At 39.3% G+C, this 15,528-nt stretch overlaps 1 protein-coding gene and 1 long non-coding RNA gene across 6 annotated transcripts in view; one reads left to right on the forward strand and one right to left on the reverse strand.

Annotated features, from left to right (window-relative positions):
• LOC105455643 (HIV Tat-specific factor 1) overlaps positions 1 to 13,263 on the forward strand; it is a 26,886-nt gene extending 13,623 nt beyond the window's left edge. For all 5 annotated transcript variants that reach the window (XM_011699114.1, XM_011699113.1, XM_011699109.1 and 2 more), the window contains exons 3-6: positions 7,809 to 7,975; positions 10,184 to 10,370; positions 12,330 to 12,466; positions 12,853 to 13,263. In XM_011699114.1, the coding sequence (XP_011697416.1) occupies positions 7,809 to 7,975; positions 10,184 to 10,370; positions 12,330 to 12,466; positions 12,853 to 12,988 (627 nt within the window). In that variant the 3' untranslated portion in view covers positions 12,989 to 13,263. The remainder of the gene's footprint in view (positions 1 to 7,808; positions 7,976 to 10,183; positions 10,371 to 12,329; positions 12,467 to 12,852) is intronic.
• LOC105455641 lies at positions 9,030 to 10,174 on the reverse strand. Its single transcript, XR_975139.1, has 3 exons — positions 10,069 to 10,174; positions 9,496 to 9,678; positions 9,030 to 9,396 (listed from the first exon to the last, which is right to left on the reverse strand). It is a non-coding gene; the product is annotated as an uncharacterized LOC105455641 (long non-coding RNA).
• Positions 13,264 to 15,528: the final 2,265 nt, after the last annotated feature.

The following is a 15,528-nucleotide window of genomic DNA, read 5'->3' on the forward strand; positions in this document are numbered from 1 at the left end:
GACGTGTGCTCTTAAATATTTTAACTTAACTTAGTTACATTTTAGGCTCTTAACTTTTAACTTAATTTAGTTACATTTAATCGGTAACTATTAACTTTTGATCTAATTTTCTTGAAGTTACATTTTTAATGCTTCTTGTAAACTCAAAATACATAAAATACATGTCTATGTTAGTATCTTCAAACTCAAATTTGAGAACGCACATCAAGGCAATTGTAATAATATAATTTGTAATAATATAATAATATAATAAATCTGTCCGTACATGGAAAGAACAATTTTGTTGAAAAGTCTAAAAATTTTGCCGAATATAGATCTGAAAATTAATTCTTGTTGAATCATCAAAACATTTTATTGAAATATTAAAAATGATAAGCATTGCTATAAAATGTTTTAATATTCTAGCAATTATTTTGAGTTTCCAACAAAATTATTTTAATTATTGAACCAAAATTATTTTCAGATCTGGATCCAGCAAAATTGTTCTTTCTGTGTGCGCTTTACATCACGTCAGCAAGTATAAGTAGCGACAGCTTTTCTTATAATAGACGATGATAATTGAACTATTAAGATATGACGAAATTAAGTAATCCGCTACAACTTTCGAATATTACATGTTTAATCGCGCTTAAATAATGTACTTATATATAAATATCGCAAGTTTAACGTTGGAATTGAAAACTATTTTGTACGCTTGTGACATCAAAGCGCGATTTTTGTTCTATTTTTTTCATTACATAAATACAGACCGTGCTTTCGAGGGTGACGACGAGGGGGGGGGGGAGGGGATGATGTTACGTTCAAACTGCTATGACGGCGATTCATTTGCGCATTCCTGATGCTTTGAAAGGTACACCGGGGGAATGCTGCAATTTGCGGAATTGCAATTTGGGGTGGGCTGACGACTGCGTGCCTGAAATCACAATGGTACGATTGACAGATTCAAGTAATTCTAGATATTGCGTCAGGCATTATGGAGATGTAGATACAGCAGCCGTGTTTATGGCTTGAGAATCACCGTGACCATACGATTACGTCAGTGTAACGTTACGTCAAGTCAGCCATTTAAAAGAGTTAACTCATTTTTTTTCCACACTTGATAATCTTATCAAGTACCTACCATAAATTTCCCTCCACACTCTTAAACGTACGAATTTATTCTTCTTATAAGTTTTATTTCGCATGTATTTAAAACCAATACTTGAGATAGAATAAATGTAGTTAACTTTTCCCACAGATTAGATCTTACTTTCAATATTTCATATATGTATATCCACACAAACGTCACGGACGTAAATACACTCACTATACAATAGCAGTAATTCTATTTCAAGCCAAATTTCCATATTCACACATACACACGCAGAACTCAATAGCGCAAATGAAGAGATAGCAGTATAATTCTATTCTAGGGCAAGTTTCCATATTGGGCAAGATCACGTGTCGATGCACTTTTCGTGCATCTCTAAATCTCTCTCAAGATCAGAGGAGTAAGTAAAAGGAGTGTAAAAGTGAAATTTTAATTTTAATTTAATCGATGACGTACTCGATAATATCTGAGAAAAATTGGAATATATATACTGCTCCTCAAAATTTAATCGTGTAGTGTGCGAACAGCAATCAAATCGTCGACTTGACCGAGATTATCCCGACTACATTTACAAGCGGGTGCGTTTCTTCTTTCACGCGCATTTACCGTGAAAGGAAGCGACTGACGCTTTCGAAGGAGCGGGTAGGTCATACGTCATTAAAACTCTACGTCCTACACGGGAGGGACCAGTCCAATGTACCGTAAGAAATATTTGTGAGGAAATGTCAGCTTTTATTGGTTGCTAAGAGAGTTAAGTAACATTTCACACACACTCAGCATCCGCAACTGTTCAGTCGTCGAGAGCCGGAGGGAAGATCGGGATAGCAGATGTCTCGCCGCCGGCGACGCTCATATCCATTCATGAGACGTTGTTTTCTGTCGCCGGGGAAATTTCATCGGCATGAATTTGCAATTTGCGAGGCCGTAATTTCCGCGACGTTTGTCGTTAGTTAAATACCGAAGCGTTAACAGTTCTTAATTGTGCCGCCGCCGGCTTGTGCTCGCCCGCGGCGACTTCAGTAGGTATACGACACACGACGCGCGGGGACAAAACGACGATTTTTACGAGCGCGCTCCCGTAAGGCGCTCGTGTGCACTTCAGATCTTATGGAATTCCGGGAACCGGTTTTGCAAAATGTGCCGCGCGCGCGTATATGCGCGTCGTGTCTCTCGCGACGATGTCTCGTAGTGTCGTCTCTCGTAGGAAAAGAGACGACACTGCGCCTAATATGGGAAGGGTTTTATCGCGCGAGGCTGGGTAGTTTCGATTGGAAACAATGAAACGAAGCGGCGGAGGCATGCTCGCGCGGTTTCGACGGCATAAGCCAAAAGAAATAAAGTATCAAATGGAATGACTTGCCAGAACTTGTAAGGTCGGGTCAGGATCAATTTGTACGATATTTTGATGTGTTAAAGATCAAACGAATTACTCTTTAGATATCTCTCTGAGATTGGTGATAATTCAGTATCTACGTAAAAAGAATGATTTGGTTGAAACTAAAATTTAATCGGATAATCTGAAGGTAAAAAGGTAAGTTTATTGGACTATCAAAATAATTATATATTGTTATATCTATAGTGTCAAATTTAATCCTATTTGAGTCGCCATTGCTCCTACTTAATATACAGTTATTTTTAATTAAAACAATGGAGTTAAATAACTTAAAACAGTTCTTCAACCCATTTAGGTTAAATTCCGTTATTTTATTTAAAAATAACTACATTTTAAGTAGGAACATTGGCGATTCAAATAGAGTTAAATTTAACGCTACAGATTTAACAGTGCGGAAACTCAAACATGATTAACAATGCTGCAAAAAATTTTGATATGTTCTGGCAACCAGTTTAAATTTTCAACATAATTATTTTGGTGGTTCAACAAAATTATTTTGAGATCTGTATACAGATACATTTCAGATCTTTCAGTAAAATCGTTCTTTTTGTGTACGAAATATACAGAGTTCTGTTTTTTTAAGCAAATGTCGTATCTATTGTGTTGTTCGAACAGAAAGATATTTTATTCTAATTCGGACGCAACTTGTCAATCAGAATTCTACTCTTAGCTAGTAGAGAGACATCCTGCAGGTTCCCGCGGCGTTTATCTTCAAAGTGAAATGTATCCCGAAATACGCATCTCAAGGGAAGCTGGATGGTGCTGGCTGGTACCACTCGAGATATCGGGCTACGAGATACAGCGATATATTATTATCTAGCAAGAGTAGGAAAATTATTTCGTAATGAACGTTGCATGTCTAATGAGAAACGCTTTATCGACTTTAAATTACAGTCTTCTTGTATCTTTGCCGTCTATTATTTTGCGTTTAAAATTCTCTCCCATCGAAAAGCGGAGTGTTTTTTCGCACAACAATTCCCGTTTACAACAAGTTAAGGACCTGTTGACTGACGTCGTGTAATTTTTGGCGATGCAAATTAGGCTATAAAAATTCGGTGCGCGCGCGTCTCTCCGTACGACGACACGTTCGTTCGGTTAGAACCGTAACTGTAAATTGGCCGCACGATGTAATGAAACTTACATGCGCGATCATCGAGGGTAATTGGCTGACTCATCCCTGGAATTTCGTGCGATGCAAATTAGTGGGACAACCGCGATCTTAAATGTCAATAGCGTAGGCGTGTAGCGCCGGCCGTTGCAATCATTCTGATGATAATTCAGTATGATCCCGCGGTTGAGTCAGCATTTCGCGCAATGTATATACACACACGTACACGTTCTCGTCGCACTCGCGCTACTCGCGCCGCCGCCGCGTCGTTAAATCAACGCGGCGCATCAGCACGCCTTATCATTTAGCTCCTCGTTCCTTCTCTTGCGCCTAAAAATAACAGAACGAGCTAGGAAAGCAATGAGATATTGCTGTGTGTGCATTAGAGAGAGAATTTTACTCTCCAGTCAAAACACAGAATGTGAAATGATCTTCCGTCGTCAGCAGCCTCTTTCCGCCCGTCTCGAGTATGAATCTTCTTTAACGTATATACATACCTTAGCCTTGCACTTCAACCTGTCTCTTCACTTGCGGAAGTTGCGGTTATTGGAATGCGAAATATGCTGTACCGCGTGAAGTGTAAGTTGCCCAAGCCAACGAGGATAATCAATGAACATGGATTTTTCTGGAAGAGAAATATTTTTTTTCCTACATCTGTTCTCGAACGTTTTAATGAATTGTCACGTCGCGTTCTTTAGCCACGGCATTTAATGCATCCCGGCGAGAAATTTGGCCGGGCGCCAGTACTGGTAATGATAATAGACGTCGGCTAACTATAGTTGCTTAGAGGGGACGTCGGTATTCATTCCGAAGCATGTTAGAAACACAACATCTCACAATAATGATGATCCATGGCGCCTCGAAATCTTGTCGTCCATCATTAATCAACGTTACACGCCAGAGATAAATGGATATCTCAGATGTTATCTTCTACATACGTAGCGTTTTGCATCCGTTCAGGATATTCTCGTATTATACAGCTTGATGTATACAGCTCGATATTCTTCATCGAATTATTTTATGAATTTTTAAACCGATACGCGTTATACTGCACATATAAACGCAATTACATCGGTCACGGGTATTAGTCATTCGAGAAATCACATCGCGACGTTTACATTCGGAGAAACTTATCTTGTCGGGGAGCAAACATTCGCAAACGGTCACGTAATTGTCTAATTTATTTATTCTTGGTATGTTAGCCGTGACTGCATATATATATACGGAGAAACTAGAGAGCTAATTAGCACGTAGATGGACAGTCGCGAAAAATCTTCAACGCGTACACTTTTACTGCGGCATTTACGCATCCCCGTCCACTTGTTGGCGCGTTAACGAGTGGAAGATCGACGGCGAAAATTCGTGTATGTCTTGTCCGCAAGACGTGAGAGAGTATTTTCCCAGGACGCGTGACCGCGCCACTGATGACTGATTGTAATGTGTGCTACGTGTGTACCACACGTATAGCCGGCTGGAGGAGAACGCGTGTAATTTAACGTGAACTGGATCTCCGAGGGGTATACTGTAATTGCGGTGATCTAACATCGGCCGTGTTGCGAGATGACCGCGGGAGCTGCGTCTGGGTGGTCGACGGGCCTGACAATAAGTCGAATCCCATTGGTAGCTGTCACGGCCGAGTCACGGGGGTCTGGAAGGACTGGAATCGTACCCACAGAACCGGCATTTTAATCACTGCTGGTCGTTTACGCGCGAACAACGATGATCTATGCCTATAATATACCGGCGTCCGACCGTGTAGATTACCGTTTCACGCGTTATCTACTCGATGTACGCGGGTAGCTGTGCTTTCTCCCTCTTAATCTCGTTTAACCGGAACGCTTGTTTAAGTCGAGCGTTTCCGAGAAGTTGACCTTAATAGAGGAAAATGATTATCACAAATTGCGTGATCGCTTCCTTGACGTGTCGCGTAAATACCTTGCCGTGTATGCAGCGAATCTCACGTGCAGGAATTCCCGCGGCTGCGGTGGGGAAATGATACTGGTTTTTCGTGACGCGAGACAGATCATGCGATAGGAATTGAGAAAGGGGGTCCCTCCTATTTAAATCACTTTTGCAAGTCCTGCGCGGGGAGGAGATGATGACGTCAACGGTCACGTCGGCTTTCCGCTTGCGTCCCACCGGCTAAAGGGCTGAAGCGAAAGCGAGACGCGCTAAAAGAGAAAAAGAATGCCGGAGCCTTGAAGCTGTCTGGCGCGTGGGTGTTGCAGGATGATGCATGAAAGGAACGGCGAGGCCCTTTATGTCCGCAGGTTCTTAAGGTGTGTTTACGTGACTCTTGTTTCTCGTGTGGATATCCTTGAGGCTAGAAACTCTTACGTGTGCTATGATGAATATACAAGCATCAAATTTCGTAGCCGCGTTGCATTCCTCTCCACGTAAACTCTCTCCGCGAACAATCGTACTGCTATGAAATAGCCGCAAACTCTCGACCCGTAACGATTCCAGGAGAGAGCGATCGAATCGAATTCGAAATTATTCCTTACTTTCAACGGTCCGGTCGACGGTGGCACAGACGTGGAGAGACGGCGGGGATCATTTCGAGAACCTAAGAATTAGAATCCTCGTCTATAAGTGGGTCGACGGTAAATCAAATATCGCGAGCGCCTTTGAATACTTCCCGGAATATTCTCCGCTCGGTTTCTCGATCTTAAGATATCGAGCATAGTAGGGAAGCTATTTTTTAGGTCATCGTTACAAGGGAGACTTGTCTCTGAGATCGTTACGTCATTCGTCGTCGTCGTCGTTGCGCGACATCGCCTCAGCGTGCACATTTAGATAGTCGTCATTCTAGTCACGTTTGTCTCATCGCGTATTATCACGCCAAATGCATATGAAACAAGGGGCCAAGCCGTTGCATTATGCAGCATGTACCCGTGGTATTCAAACCGCCGAATTCACGACCGGCAGAATTTTATCTCGCCGAATATCTCTCAGGCGTCAGGCGTTTCCTTCCCGTAGAATTTCCGTTGCTATAAAAGGCGCTCTTATTTGTCTCGTTTCCCTTTCTTTCGAGGCACGGGAAAGAGACAGTTGGCAAATACTTATTCCCTCCGTCCTATTCATAGTATATCCGTCTATGAATGGCATGAAGTCACGGTTAAAACGGCGCGGCGCTAAGCTGCGCTGCTCATGTTTTACGGGTTTTGTAAATAAGCGTGACACCATTACCGCTGAAACGGTTTCGCTATTTCTGATACATATATTATCCGCTTTTTGACACATCTAATGCCCGGAAACACGAGCGATGGTGCAACAGCTGAAAATAATTCCTAGAATGTCTGCGAATACAGTTTGACCGTCTATATATCAGGAGACGCGGTAGTGGCGTAGTGTTACATACATATACACGTATGTATATCGTCCACGTATTACATGCATCAAAATAAGTTTCGTTTTACGTTTTTATGTCCTGTCCATATACAAGAACTCAATGGGGTTTCTTTGAAGCCATTAAGAATGTTTAGAAATACAATTTAGTTTTGACGAGATGATAATTGCCAGCTTAAGTTCGGAAATCTCTCGCTTAATTTCAGTCTTTTAATCTCCGATCTTCTGATTTTTAGAGTCACGGTTTTTTTTTTAATCCCTTTTGTTACACGCTGCTAAAGTTACACCAAATATTTTTCTTTTCCGCGCAATAAAACTTCGGGAAAGTTGTTAAACAATTATTGGAAAGCAATGCAATGTTAAGTAACTTGTTATACTCGAGAACTTTCTCGATAAACGGGAAAATTTGAATTAACGAATTTTGTTCGGAAAATTGGGTTACGCAATGATGAAAGGACAGATCCGGTTTAATTAGAGGGCTACCGAATCGAGAACACGCCCATTTCATAAATTCACGGCCGAACCTCTCGTATGTAAATTGTAATTTTTTTTTTTTCGGCGTGATTGTCGTGGGCGTAGCCGGCTAATAAAACATATTTAAATTGATCGCGAATTTTTACTGTGGGACTTATCATCAACTTTATCGCGAGCACATTGTCAGGTAACAATAGTACCTCATTACTTTGGCACAATAACTAGGAACTGCAGCCTATTAACGCCGCCTCTTTTACGTCCTGCGTTAATTACTTTCGGTACAAGACGCGCAAAAATTTTCTGAACAACGGGCGAGATCGAGCTTTTCGTTCGAGTTTCGAATGAATCTTTAACCAACTCGTAATTTATCATTAATTATTTAATATCCGTTCCAGGTCGAGTCGGTGGATCTGGCGCTGAAAATTTTAGACGGCTCGCAAATCCGGGGGAAAACACTGTCGGTTCAGAGGGCGAAGTTTCAAATGAAGGGCGAATACGATCCCGCGTTGAAACCGAAGCGGAAAAAGAAGGATAAGGAGCGGCAGAAGAAGATGCAGGAAAAGTGAGTTTCCACAAATTTCACGAATATTCACGTATCACAAATTTTATCTCGAAGCATTTCAAACGCGCATTAAATCGAGTAATGTCGATTAACACTTGGCTATATTAATATATAAATCGCGTCGCGGGACCAAATTCCCGTATCATATTTATTCCTGAAAATCTCGGCTTGCCCCCGTGGCTCATTGACTTAAAGCGTGTGATGTCACTTCCTCTCTCGGGACGGCCGGTATAACTCGCGTGCGCAGCGATTCGCGTTGCAAAATCGCGATGATCACGTTTTCTCCCCCCGGTTTCTCCGGTCCATTCATCTCTCTTTTCGCTCGCGTCCATGCACGACGACGACGGCGTATCCTCGGGGGATCAAGATACGTTTCATCCACGGTGCATCCGCCGCGGCCGCCACGCGTGTGCATCTTATTAAGGTTTCTACGCGCCGCGCTGCACCGCGTGTCGCAAGCGGCTCGTTTAAGACAGCGCGGAGAGATGCCTTCGAATCACGAAGCGCGTTGTATACGCGTGATTTTATGATACGCGATACCATATAATTTAGAAAAAGCCTTCGTGTATCTCCGCGATGCATGCCTCGTGTAACACGTGTTGCAGTGTGTGTAAAAGGCTCTTATAATTGCACTGCCATCGGTCCCGAGTTCGCCTGCAGACGCCAGACTGCTTGGCGTTGGCGGTTCCGGCGGCAAAGGCAGCTGCGCACGTCGATTACCCGCATTTAGTCCGCCGGTCTGCATACAGGCCAGCCCAAAATTATATACGGGCACGGTGCAGCACTTGCAGGGAGATCGTTGAGCGGCTTAACCCGTTAATCGAAGCGTATGATTGCGCTGAATGACATTGACTTTGTCGACGTGCATGTTTCAATGGATATAATCGTTTCGCCCGAGTGCCGAAAGTGATAGATATCGAACGTTTCTTGAATGGTCCAGAAAGAAACGCGTTTTGATGTAAAATTCATGACGATTTTGCATATAAATTTAATACAATTATATAAATGCATATAAATTTAATACAATTATAATTAAATTAAAGTATGACAATAATTAAAGTTAAAGGCAATTATGATGATATAGGATTGGGCTCCAAGTAAAAATAAATTGGGCTCGCTTCCGACGATATTTTCAACGGATATTAGTCGCTTCCCGTGCGATTCATCCTCAACATCGATTTTAACGCGTTCTCGCGTCATCATATTTCATTGTATTGCTCAATCTCGACGCATCTCTGTCGCTTTCGTCGTTAGCAGCATCCTCTCGTTATCCGGCGTAGGTCGTGTGCGCAGGGTCAACGCCCTGAACTTTGCGAAAACCAGTTATTGGTGAACGCACGGGCCCACGTTTGCCGGCCGGAAGTAGTCTTTGCAGCAACATACACGGCTCTTTCGACACCCGTCGCGAATCTACGTTGGCACTGTAACATACGTTCTCTATCAGCATCATTTTCCCGAGCGATTCCGAGAAGGAGAATCGTGAGCCACGCGATCTATCGATCATTTACAACTGTTCTCACTCAGCTTTGACGAGTTGTTCGCGATCATGCGAACTCGCTACCGGCAATTTGTTCAGCTGTATCAGCGACGTTTGTCGGCATCTTTAATCTTTGAGAAACGCCACTTCCAATAACGATAGTAGCGTGCTGACGTAATGTCGCGTGAAGAAATGGGAGATGTGGTGATTATTATTTCGCTGATATCTTTATCAACAATAATTAAGAATAACAGTTAAAGATAAATTGTTAATAGTTCTGATTATAACGTAATTATCAATAAGAATTTATGTATGTAGACTTGATCATCACACGCAAAGAAAAAGACATAACGGTGGCAATTATAAAAGTCACAACTTTTATAAAACAGGTAAATAAAAGAAAGGCCAAAATATCTTGGTACCTAATAATGTTTTCATATTTGTGAAGTCTTAAATTCTTTTTTTTTACTTATTTTGATTTGTTCACATAGCGGTCGAGAAAATTTATTGTTTTATAAAGAAATTATAGTTGGTGCAATTATAAAATAGTTTGTTCAACTGTGTACAGTAGTTTAATTATGTACTTTAATTCTACATATAAAACTTGTATAGTTACTTTTATAGCTACCATCACTGTGCCTTTTTCTCCGAATACAGAGGAAGCATTTACGATCAATCTAAACTTGTCGTATCTCCTCATCATTCCTGTACCGTAACTTGTTTATTTACAGATTGTTCGACTGGCGACCGGAGCGTATGCGAGGCGAACCGCTGAAATGCGAAAGGGTCGTCATCATAAAAAACCTTTTCACACCGGAGGATTTTGACAGGGAAGTCCAGCTGCTCTTGGAATACCAGCAGGATATTCGATCCGAGTGCCTGAAGTGTGGCGATGTTAGGAAAGTTGTCATCTATGACGTGAGTTTTTTCATCTCCTTTATTCTTTTGCGTGCGCTATTTTAACAAGGACCACTGGATTTACGTCACGATTATTAATAATAATTAAACATTTTTTCGACCGTCATATTTCGTATAAAAACGGGAGTCACGAAATATTGCGAATTTAATTGCAATACTTAAAATCTTTGTGTCTCGAAATCGCTGTCTCTCTTTCGAATTGAAAGCGATCGGTCCTTTTCCAAGTGTGTCGTATTTTTAGCGACCGAATTTCACGGAATAGGCAAGTGAAGAAACGCCTTCGAAAGGGGATGCCCCTAACCCCCATAAATTGGCGAGAGGCAAGACACTCCCAGTCTTTGAGCCTCAGCCGTGAAACTATTCAATGTCAAGCGCATTCCATCCGGACGACGTGTGTTTCCCCCCTCCTTTTGCCAATTTTTATGTCTTTCTTTTTATCTAGACGCTGTATGTTGTCTAGATATTGTATATTCTAATTTCTTTTTTTAGTAGTTTCTTTAATAGTTTCTTTAATAGTTTCTTGACACTCAAAGAATGAAATTTTATTCTAAACTCCATGAAACGGCATGCAATTGCTGAGAATAAAAAATATAAGCTTAGACATTGCACTGATGTTTCTGAAGCCGAATCATTGATGTCAGGAGCAAAATTAATTAATCCGATAGATTTTGTTTTATTGAATAAAATATACAGAGTGGCCCCCAAGTTTTGGCCAGACTTTGAGATTCTGTAGGAAATTTAATTCTGCACAAAAAGTTTCTTGTACACAAAAATGGTTCCTTACAACACACATTTGAAATTGCTGTTTCAAAACCTATAAAACATATCACACTTATTTTGATTCCATTTGAAAGATAATTTAATTTTGTACAACTTTTGTTTAAGATTTTTTTCATAAAAAAACGCATACTTTCCATGATATTTGTGAAAATGTATAAGATAACCATGAAACTTTTGGACGATAACTCTTTAAGAAAGCATTTTTCGATCCATGTTTATAGGAAATTTTTTGTTCATAATTAAATTTTCTATAAAATCTCAAAGTCTGGCTAAAACATTCAGGGGCCATCCTATAAATTGATTATATATCTAAATATGAAAAATTGGCACAAAGTATATCAAAAAAGATATAATATGATTACGAATTTTCTATGATTGATTTTGCCTTCTTAATTTTCGTAAAACAAAATCTGTGAAACTTAATGTAAACTCATTTCACTATATCTCTTTCTCCTCTCGGGCGCACGAAGCGAGAAATAGCATCGGCTCCAAAAGCTACGCGTGGAATTTCATGTTCTGCCACCTAATTTACCATAGGCATCTCGTTGTCATTTTTTCTCATCCTTGTAGCACGTGTTACCGCCAATGTGTTTTCGGTGAATCATGGCCCTTTACTGTCATGCTTGTCGTAAAGTATGGTTTGTTAGAGGTGGATCAAAGGATGTTTGCTGATAGTGTTATGGAATTTTAAAATGCCTGCGAGATTCTTCCGTAAATGGGTCAAAATAAAATACATAGTTTGGATGTTGTTTTACAATTTTTGCATTGGAATTGCATTGAATTATTAATATTAAAAATAAAATGAATTAATTTACTGTACAAGTTTTGTTTTATTATTAAACAAAATATTCGATTGTACGCATTTGAAGTGAAAAGTAGCTGCACGAAGAAATTTACACAAAGTCATTAAAACATATGGAAACATCAATGATTCAATTGAACTATGAATCTACAAATTATTCAGCAAAATAGAGCAACTGAAAGTAGTAAGTTTTAATCAAAGTAATAAATAATTGATTTTTTTTATTAAATTATTTTTCACGTTTTATATTATCTTTAACATTAATATGTCAACTCTAACAAACGATCCGTCGTTGAAACGTGATTTATTAGAATTGAACGATTTGTATTTGATTCGCACACTTTGTGACTCACTCTATATTTCTTTTCTCCTCTCAGAGACATCCTGAAGGAGTAGCGCAAGTCACATTCCGAGAACCGGCAGAGGCGCAAGCTTGCGTGCAGCTTCTGAACGGCCGTTGGTTCAGTCAGAGGAAGATCTCGGCGGAGATCTGGGACGGCAAGACCAAGTACAAGTAAGTTCTATTGCTGGTTCCTACTATGCCGGCTTCAGAGCCAATACCGGTAGTTGCTGATACAGGTATTCGAAAAGAATCTGAACATTTCTGTATCACCTTTTATGTTATATATAAAACAGCATTTATATAGAAAAAAAAATATCGCAATCCTGTAATATATTAATGCTGTAAAAAATATTTTTCTTAGCATTTGTTATCTATTTACTGCTAAATCGAATTAATTGAATGTCTCTTGTGGTATTCCACATATTTATTCATTGTTGGTAAAATCTGCTTATTCAATTAGCAACAAATATTATGTTACAATTGCATTTAATATATAATTGAGTCACATTATTTGTGAAAAACGCAGCTGTATTAATATATGGAAATGTGTCCTTCAGAATTACAGAAACTGACGCGGAGATCGAAGCACGATTGAACAAATGGGATAAATATTTGGAGCAGGAGGACGAGGAGAAGGAAAAGAAGAAGGAAGAGACGAAGAGCAGCAACGAGGGACAAAAAGCGTCACAATAAGAATGTACCTTAAGATCGATAGAATTGTAATTATATTTTGAGGAATCTATTTTCTTCATTTCTCCAAAAGTCCTCAGGCCGTGGTATTGCATTTGAGTGTTAAGCTCCAAGCTTTCCTTTTGGACGTATTAAAATGAGAATCCGGATGATTAATCAAGCCTGTCACGACGTGGTTGAGACCATAAGTCGCTCGCGATTTTCATGATTGAAGTCGGCGCTACTATTGTACTAGTAATACATTGTTAGTTGTTACAACAATAAAGCTGTCTCTCCGAGCTGTCTTCTCTCATTGCCACATCCACTTTCTCTGTTATCGATTTATATTTATTGTCTTATCAATCTTTAATTCTGAACCGACATGTCAAGAGCGGCCACATGCTAGATCATGTATTTATAATAAAACACAAATAATGTGTGAAAAAATAAAGCGGCCACATGCTAGATCATGTATTTATAATAAAACACAAATAATGCGTGAAAAAAATTAAACAATATATTTTAGGAATTTATTATTAATTCTTAATTATAATTTATTTTCTGGTCCTCCTTTTTTGTTCTTGAAATTTAAATTATGATAGTGCTATAAAAATTTATACAACATTTATTATAATTTCTTAATATCTTAAGAAATCGTATGATGAAGGAAGGGTGAGGGTAAGAACAAACCGTGGGAACGGGAAAGAGAAAGAGAAATGGATTCCCTTGGAATTTCCTAATTTGCTATTTCGACGTTCCTGGCAATCCTCTTTCGTGGGACTCCACCGGTGAGAGAGACCGTTGCTGTCCATCTATCAAAAAACGGCGGTTCGCAGCATCCCTGGACCGCGGCATTTTTTTCTTTTGGCGATTCGCTCTTGCTCTTGCACACGAATTTCTCGTCGAAGTAATCGCCTGATCCGTAATATAAACGCTATTTACCCGAGATATTTTCAACTGAGTCAACTTGGAGGCCAGAGTTAATGATCGTACTTTTTCGCAAAGTTGTTTTCTTGAAATTTAAAACTCGCAAGTTTTTTTCTTTTGGAAGATTCCTTAACGGGATATTACAAAATTATTCTGAAACAAATTTTGCAAGAAGATTCTTATAGTTTATTATCTTTATATTTTCTTGAAAATGTTTAGATTTATTATAAAAAATTTTTATATATTTATTTCTAAAGTGATAGCTAAAACTCTTTCTATATTATTGAATCCTAAATCCTATGTTTCTATATAAATCATATTTTTTGTTGTATTTTTTCTATCGCTAAAAATTCTTATATTTTTCTATTGTCGTTTTTTACTTATATTGACTTATACTACTTCGTCAAGTAGCTAGATCAATTTTTTGATCGGCGCGCACGTGGTAAAAAGGAACAACATCTCGAAGCGTGAGGGTTTATTCGAGCAGTGTCTTTATATCTCGCCTCCCATTGTCCGGCATTTATTCGAGCCGTATCCCTCACGACGAGGGGGATGAAAGTACGAGCGGCGGCATATTTCAGTTGTCCCGCTCCATTCATGATCCGGAAGGGCAAGGGCAAGAGCGACTCCCTCCGGCAATATTACTGACAAATTTAATGCCCAGCTATTAGATAGCGAGGGGTGCACCTTCGTCCGCTTTCCCCTGTATCTGTCTATTGTTGCACTGGCCACGTGCAGAATGACTGCACGTTCCTGGTGCTCAGGCGAAAATGTTTAATCGTAATGTTCCGAGGCCCCTTGCGAGAAAAAAAAACCCGACGCCTCTTGTCACGCTTGTCGAGTCTTATTGGATTTGCCCGTTCGGACCTGCTAAGTAACACGCGAAATTCGATATCGTTTGGTGAGACGTTAGACGCGATTTGATACGGTCAAGTGTTTGCCGAGCTGCTACCCTTCGGCCGTAATTACTGATTTACTCTGCAAATGGTAAGAATCAAGAAAAATAGCAGAACATAAAAGAGATGATTGAAATTAGACCTTTGCTTATTTTTCAAATAAGAAATTGCTCTTGAAATTTTCGAAAGATGAACATACACTGGTTGAAATGCTAAGGAACAGCATATATTTTGTTAAAAATAAAATCAAAATTTTTATTTTTTATTTTCAATTGATTCGTTTACAATTTATTGCTCGACCAATTTTATTTTTTATTTCATTATTTAATTTTTCTTTATTATTGGGATAGTGTACTCTTGCGCTTTTAGCCTTTTTGGACTATTTACTTTTTTACTTTGATCTCTAGCTTAAATTTCTGATTATGGTGGAAAATTAGGAATGATATCTGATTGTGAGTTGCGATCTTATCTTGATTTCAAGAACATGGGATTAAAAGAATTAAAAGAAATAAATTCAAGAGCACCTTTTTCTGTTACGACTGATTCTTGGTGCCTAATAAATTTTATATGAATTTTTAAATCCATTGTTCACTATTATTTAAATTGCGCGTTGAATCAAAAAAATTAAAATTCTGAGTTAAAAGAATTTTCTTTGAGGACAACTCGAAATGTCCGATGATCTTAACTTAACTATGAATGTATGTATGAATACACACTTGCGCATAACATGTCGAGCCATAC

Source organism: Wasmannia auropunctata, unplaced genomic scaffold (assembly GCF_000956235.1).
Source record: "Wasmannia auropunctata unplaced genomic scaffold, wasmannia.A_1.0 LD335888.1, whole genome shotgun sequence".
Lineage (NCBI taxonomy): Eukaryota > Metazoa > Arthropoda > Insecta > Hymenoptera > Formicidae > Wasmannia > Wasmannia auropunctata.